General features: G+C 46.1%; 1 protein-coding gene across 1 annotated transcript; it reads left to right on the top strand.

The window, feature by feature from the left end:
* The first annotated feature begins 1,960 nt into the window (after nucleotides 1-1,960).
* sox14 (SRY-box transcription factor 14) lies at nucleotides 1,961-2,680 on the top strand. The gene has a single exon (XM_056277356.1). It carries the CDS (start codon nucleotides 1,961-1,963, stop codon nucleotides 2,678-2,680), a length of 720 nt encoding a protein of 239 aa, XP_056133331.1.
* The last annotated feature ends 4,889 nt before the right edge of the window (nucleotides 2,681-7,569 follow it).

Genomic DNA, 7,569 nt, shown 5'->3' with positions numbered 1-7,569 from the left:
AGTTTACTGTTGAAACCACAAACCAGCGGCTGACAACAATGTTAAACAATGTTGTGTTTAGTTTTCATGTTTTACGTCACCTTTATGTGAACTATTAGTATAGGATCTGCGATTTTTGACTTATTCTCGTCAAGCCATCTTTCAAATTGTGCGCGTGCGCGTGCGTGTTGGCGGGGGGGGGGGGTCGGGGTCGGCATTGTAGGCCTAAGACTTTTTGAAATAAAGTCCCAGACCTGGCAGGAAGTTACTTAGCGGTAACCAGCCAAAGCTCGGCCATCCTGACAGCGACGCCTCAGATGGCGGTGTTTCACAGAGAGCCGCCTCGTCGGCTGCGTTTGGTTTAATAATCACAACCGAAGGACCGTCATATATTACGCGCATTAGCCCGGGGGTTATTAAGCAGCGGTCCTCATTCAAAGCCATTTGCATATTAAAACGATCCTTCTGTGCCTCTTTAAATCCCGACTGTCAAATTGTTGTGAGGTAATTCAACAATTACAGGCCGACAATGACTGTAGCCTATGTGAAAATGTGTTCAGTCGACACAACATTTTCTTGGTGTTTGTAGGTTGGTTTGTGTTTTTTTGGGGGGGGGATGTTGGTGACAGCTGGACTTCAGGATAAATTACAAATCTTTGTCGTAGAATTGGAGAACAAGCTGTGGAGTTTGTAATTAAAGATGTGAAGTAACAGAAGCGTACGCGCGCGTGCGTGCGTGCGTAGGGGGGTCCTCGTTTGATGAGAAATTAGCGATATTTGCAAAGGAACATAGGCTGCAACACGCGTGTATGTGTGTGTGTGTGGGGGGGGGTGGGTGAAAGTTAATCTAAGCTTTAAACTCGTCTGGATGGCGATGTTGCCTGGTGAGAGGCAACTGGCGAAGTGCTTGTTAGTCTAACAAGCGGTATGGCTTAAACTCAGTTGTGGCCTTGGCTGTGTGGAAACGTGATGTTTTCGCAGCCCGTATGAGACGAATCCCCGCGCGGTACGGGGACGACTGCGTCTGTAGGCGAAACAAAGCGTCCGTCTAAAAGTGCCCCTGTTGTATTACTGACAGCGTCTAACACGCGGCACGTTTCCCCGCGGAGGGCAGCGGAAGTGTCAAGTCCCTGGATAGGAGTCAGGTTTTACTGGAGAGAGGTTGAAGGTCCGCGTTTGTTGGGAGTCATTAAAAGGATTCGGGGGAGGGATCCTGAGCAGCCCCCCTTTCTATCTGGTCTTTGTTTATGTTGTAATGTACATATTTTGGTGAAGGTATTATAGTCGGTCTCTGTGCTGATTGGGCGCTCAGGTTGGCCAGTGAACGCCCTGCGATTATGTCAGATTGCGTGCAGACCAAACCAGCCCAGCCTTTGAACTTCGCCGCTTTTGGCTCGTATTCACGAGCTTCCGCTCATTTCCGCGCCAGGTGCTTCGCGAGACGAGAAACCTCTGAGAAAGAAAGAAAGAAAACACACACTCACTCACACACACATACACACACATACACACACACACACACACACACACACACACACACACACACACACACGACCACAACAACACCACCACCATTTACTTCTACACTTTACGACTCCAAAGCTGCGGAACATCGCTTTTCACCTTTGTGGATTTCTCTGCCGGTCTCCGGTCTCTCCAGTGCCGAACACAGACAAACTGGACTTAAGCGCACGCGGTGTCTTAATTCTGGAAATCGGGCACTGGATTTTCTTTCTTTCATCCGCTTTTCTTTTTCTTTTTCCCTTTTTTAAAAAATTTTATTTGTCGGCGCCGTCTCTTCGCGTTCCCTCTCCAAACATCCCAGAAGTGGCATGACCGGTATCTGGCAGCGAGCGCAGGTAAAATAAGCTTTCCTTTTCCGCATAGAAACGAACTTTGTCTCGTTGTTCGCGCTGAGGATAAACAGATAAGAAAATAAATAACTCCAAAAAAGGAAGAAGAAGAAGCGAGGCTTGTAAAAATGTCCAAACCGGTCGATCACATCAAGAGACCCATGAATGCTTTCATGGTCTGGTCCCGGGGCCAGAGGAGGAAAATGGCACAGGAGAACCCCAAAATGCACAATTCGGAGATCAGCAAGAGGCTCGGCGCGGAGTGGAAGCTGCTCTCCGAGTCGGAGAAGCGACCTTACATCGACGAGGCGAAGAGGCTGCGGGCTCAGCACATGAAAGAGCACCCCGACTACAAGTACAGACCCCGGCGCAAGCCCAAGAACCTGCTGAAGAAGGACCGCTACGTTTTCCCGCTGCCTTACCTTGGGGACACGGACCATTTGAAAGGACTGCCCGTGTCGGCCGCGGACTCTCTTTTGGGCTCGTCAGAGAAAGCCAGAGCCTTCCTGCAGCCCCCGACGTCGGCGCCCTACTCCTTCCTCGACCCGAGCCAGTTCAGCTCCAGCGCCATCCAGAAGATGACGGAGATGCCCCACACGTTGAGTGCGAGCACGTTGCCGTACGCCTCCTCTTTGGGATACCAGAACGGCGCGTTCGGCAGTCTGGGCTGCCCGAGCCAGCACACCCACACCCACCCGTCGCCCACGAACCCGGGCTACGTCGTCCCGTGCAACTGCACGGCCTGGTCGGCGTCAAGTTTACAGCCCCCCGTGGCCTACATACTTTTTCCAGGTATGACCAAGACTGGGATAGACCCATACTCATCCGCACATGCCACCGCCATGTAGCGCCCGAGACTCTCTCTTTCTAATTCACTTGAATACCCACATGCATGTATATATACATACATATATATACGGACAGCGCGGCAAAAAAGAGGCACACACACAACTTGCCTTGGACGTTGTTGTGGCAAAAAAAAAAAATTGAGAAAAAAAAATAAAACGAAACTTTGCAAGGAATCAAACGCTACTACGTCCCTGACCTGAGGTGTAAGGAAGGTGCCCTGTGAACTGTAAGAATTTGTAAATGTTATAACGTTTATGGCAGCCAGAAAAAAAACGGAGGCCTTTAACTTTATTTATTGTGTACATTTCGATGCTATGATAATTTGTGTTGATAATTGCTCTACTTTTTTTTTTTTGGTTTGGACAATTGGCTTGCACATTTTCTTTTTCCTTTCCTGTATAATAGGCCTAACTAAGTATTAGTCCACATTTTGGCACTGGTGATTTTACGATGTTATGGATAGGGTCAGATCAGGACCTATAGGTTGGATATATACGGGTTGTTTATATTTAACGAGCTGGCACATAAAACGGTCTATTTAAGACGACAAGAGGACAAAAAAAAACACAAACACCATTACCATCCAATGTTTAAATTTGCATTTTTCTCCTGTGGTTCCGTGCTAATAGTCACACACGTCTTATTTTTTTATTTTATTTTGTTTTGTTTTTTGTTATGAAGATAACTTCTGTTTGAATTCAAGAAGTTATATGTGTATTTTTTATCTAAGATGGTAATTTAAAACCTGTCATGTTATGGAAAGGAAAATGTATCCAGAAGGTTGATACCTCTGTTCTTTGTTCAATTGCTGAGCAAAGACATTTCGAATAAAGACAATCTGTCTTCAAGAAAATCAATCTTCTGTATTTGTAATGTAGGTTCCCAGGTAAACCAGACTACAAAAGGTCAAGTGGATTATATTCACAGGTGTTTTGGGGGATGTTGAGCGTGGCAGGATGGCACAGCCAAGGACACATTGACATGTTTGTTTTTGTTGGTTTTTTTTAGAATTACTGTTCATCTAAAATTAAAATAATAATAATAATAACAATAATAATGCCCCACAGTAAGAACTGACATGTGCTGTAAGATTGGTTTTAGGATTTTTTGCGCTAGAGTCCTAACTTGACCCGCAACCCAAATTACTGGACCCTGCTGACAAAGTCAGCACAAAAGTTATAACGTGTCATGAGCTGGGTTGATCTTAGCACACCTCGTTAGCTGATCGAGCCTGTCCGTGTGTCGCTGTCAGCCCTCTGCATGGTCTTGTTCGGAACCAGGCCTGGTCCTGGCCTCTGTATTTGGCCGCGGTTCATTCGTTTCTAACAGGTTCCAAACACGCTCGTGGCATGCAAGTGTGCGCTACTTTCGTGGCACTGAATGAACCGGTTGCGGGTCTTTGATGTTTGACAGTTGAGGAGAGGCCTCCCCGCCGGGAGGGATTCCGCTCGTCCGACTCGTCTGACTGCTTAATCACTTCAAGAGGGAGCGTTTCTTTTTTTTTAACTTTACTTAATTACGGGTTAAATGATCCCGTAGGTTATAAATGTGACTTTACCTTTCGAGCTCAACACGTCTTGCAAATGTCTGGTGGAACTTTTCCTTCTTTAATAATCCTGCAACACATATAGGTTACATGTGCGTGCGCGCGCGCGTATACCCGCCTGCGCGCGCGCGTCTGCTCTGCGTTGCCTGTGAGCTTGTCTTGCCAAAGCTCAGCATATTCCCAACTCTTGCACACATGTGTGGACGTGTAAAGACTTGCGAGTAACTCTTAAATCTCTCCTCGGTACGTAGGTGTGCAGCAAGCGAATGAAGTCAGCTCCGCAGACCTACCTTCACTTTGTGTGGCCGACCGAGAGAGAGAGAGAAACTCAGCCATGGTTTCCATGACACTTGCATTAAAACGTATGGCAGCATCTCGTTTACCCAGCTACTTGGGTCTTTGTCACCAGGATGGCGAATAGGATTGGAGGGACCGCGGTGCATATTACTGTATTAATTAAAAAAAAATCATTCCCCATCCAAATTGTTTACTTATCTGCCAGGAACATATGCCGCGAGAAGTTAAGATTCACGATTCTGCACTATTGCCCAAGGTGCAATTCAATACTGGGGATGGAGGGAGGGAAAGCGGGGTGGGGGGGCAGCCTTAGATTTTTATGACAGACTTAGCTGTTATCTGGGCCTGTAAATTAGGATGATACTTCAATGAACCGAAATGTGAAGTTTTACATCAACCCCCCTACCCACCCACCCCCCCCCGGAAGCATCCTAATTCAACTTTGAAATTAGACATTTACTATAATTACTTTCAGGAGTTGCAGTAGAAAAGAAATGCATGGACCCAATTTGGATTCGCATGATTCACAACAGACCAATTAGCACCTTAATATGCGAGGCTACTCTTAACAGGCTGTGCTTATATACGTAGGACCGTCGGTGCAGGCCCGCTCCGCTTCCGGGTAACCCGAGGAAAAAGAGCACGCGGCGGTCTTGGTCCACACATCGAGGGCTGTGTATGCAAATCAACTGGGATGATTCAGTGCTGAAAATAAATAACCCGACAATGAATGGCATCCGAGGTTTATAATGGGGGGGGGGGAATTATGATTTGAAATTATAGACAAGCCTAAATGCGTTCTCTCCACTCTTCCCCCCTGACGTTTTTATTCGGGCACCAGAGAGACGAACCCAATCTGTCTTATCTCTCTCCGCGGAGTCCTTTCAGCGCAGGATCAGAGAGGATAATTGTTCTTTATTTTATTTAATTTAACGCGACAGCCAGCGCTTTCAGGTCATTTATATGCTTCATTTAGTGATAAAAGTCAATGAGGGAAGAGACACTGGTATATATGGGCGCTTTTCTTTTCTCTCACATTTCAGTCCAAAACATAAAACAGATGGAACAAAAGTGAGGGGCGTGACACTTTTAATTGAAAGCCATGGGGTCATTTGCGTTATTGTTTTCATTTTTCTTTTCCTTTTTTATTTTTGATGTCACTCTGAAATCATCATTACAAAATTAAGTTTGTTAAATAGCCAGGCAGACTCTGGTTCTATTAGCCATGGCAATTTCCTAAATCAAAAGAAGTCCCCCCAAAGAAGCTGTTGGTGACGATGATGATGATAATGATGATGAAGATGATGTGGTGATTGCGTTGACAGGGACAACACGCGGAGAGAAAGTGGAGAATATAGGCCCAGGTCGGCCCCCAGTTCATTTATCAGAAATACATTCGTATTGTTACACTGGTGTCGATGCCAGATGTGTGTCAGTGTTGAGGAATTGTTTGGGGATACGACTGATCCCATTCCGGAATATTAAATAATGTCTCTGAAAGAAGCGAAAATCATCATTGCTAAATCCGGCGTATCTAAAATTGGATCTGGGATACCATTTTGACGAGAGAAAAGTAAACCGTAGTTCTGTTGTTTGAAGACCCGGGCTTGAATTTGGGGGTCCCCTGAATCCTCATTTGAAAAGAAATGAAATAGTGAACGAGCTGATAAGAAAAGAAAAAAAGAAAGAAGGGAATGGGTGAGCTGAGAGAAAAGGAATCACGCCACGGTTGTTTAATGTGCTGTGCCAGTCGGGAAAGTGATTTACACCAATACTTTATTCAGGCAGATATAAAGAGAGCGCGCGTCTGTTTTTTTTACACTCCACGCAAGCGTAAACACGCGCACGCACACGCGCACAAATAATCGAGTCAAGCCTGCGCGAAATAACCAAACCGCGCGACATGGGCCTGTTTGTTTCAACTTCGCATCGCGTGCAGGAGATGCGCCACGCGCAGAAACCAAAACGGTTGGGGGGGGGGGGGGACCACTTGCTTTGCTCGGGGTGCTACGGCCACACGCGCATGCGCTTTGTGGACTCCATCCGCACGCTCCGTCACTGCAACGTGCGCGCGGAAGTTGCTTCGCCGTGGTTAGCGGTGATTTGGGGAGATCACTGTAAGGAGGACGCGCTGTCAGCTACCCGATGCTAAATTACACGCCCCATTGTTGGACGCTTGATTTATGACACAATGCACATTGCTTAAAACAAACAAAAACAGACCCACAAAATACTTCAACATGCAGGGAAGAAACATGCAAGCAGGCCGGTAAACCGCGCAGTAAATCTTGGCTCCCCAGACAGAATTTCACTGAATAGCAAACGGAGATGACTTCCTGAGTGTGACCCCGCTCTCCAGACCAGACCAGACCAGACCAGACCAGACCAGAGGAGACGGCAGGCTTTGCTGAGTAGACTTTACAACAACAAGTTATCAGCCTTGTTCTGCCGGCTGTAATTTCAACCGGACGGGCTTCTCTAAACAGCCCGTGTGTCTTCTGATTTGTCCTGCCTGCTAACCTGAAGACACGCCATGACATTTAAACTTCAAACTTTTACTTTCCTCAGCGAGGGGGTTGGGGATGGGGGGGCTGCACAGTCACCTTAAAAACACATTAGCTCTCATTGTCATTATCACTCAATGAAACCAATGGGCAGTGTGGCCAAACATGGCAACCACTGATTCGAAATGAAAATGCTGACATTATGAAGATGTTGTTTCCTGATATACTGTACTGGCCAAGCAGAAACCCTTTCCCCAGCATTATATGACAAGTTGTATTAACATGGTAAAGCAATATTACATACAGAATTCATAAATATCAAGATGTTATAAATAAACCTTACATAGTTATAAATTGGAGTTAGTAAAATTCTCTGTACGTCTACTTGGTGATAGCCATTTGTTGACATGGTAAAGCATCTTGTGCAGTTTTTTTTCCTGTTTTATTCCCCCATCGACACCGCTTCAAAACCATTTCACACTGCAAAATCCACTGCTCCTTATCGTTATCCATTTCTGTTCAAAACCAAAAGTCCAAGTTT

This window comes from Lampris incognitus, chromosome 3, assembly GCF_029633865.1.
Source record: "Lampris incognitus isolate fLamInc1 chromosome 3, fLamInc1.hap2, whole genome shotgun sequence".
NCBI classification, from domain to species: Eukaryota; Metazoa; Chordata; class Actinopteri; order Lampriformes; family Lampridae; genus Lampris; species Lampris incognitus.
The sequence above is the reverse complement of the archived record's forward strand: the minus strand, read 5'-3'. Positions and strand labels throughout refer to the sequence as shown.

Coding starts and splice junctions, on each gene's coding strand:
- sox14 (XM_056277356.1), top strand. CDS start 1,961: ATGTCCAAACCGGTCGATCACATCAAGAGACCCATGAATGCTTTCATG.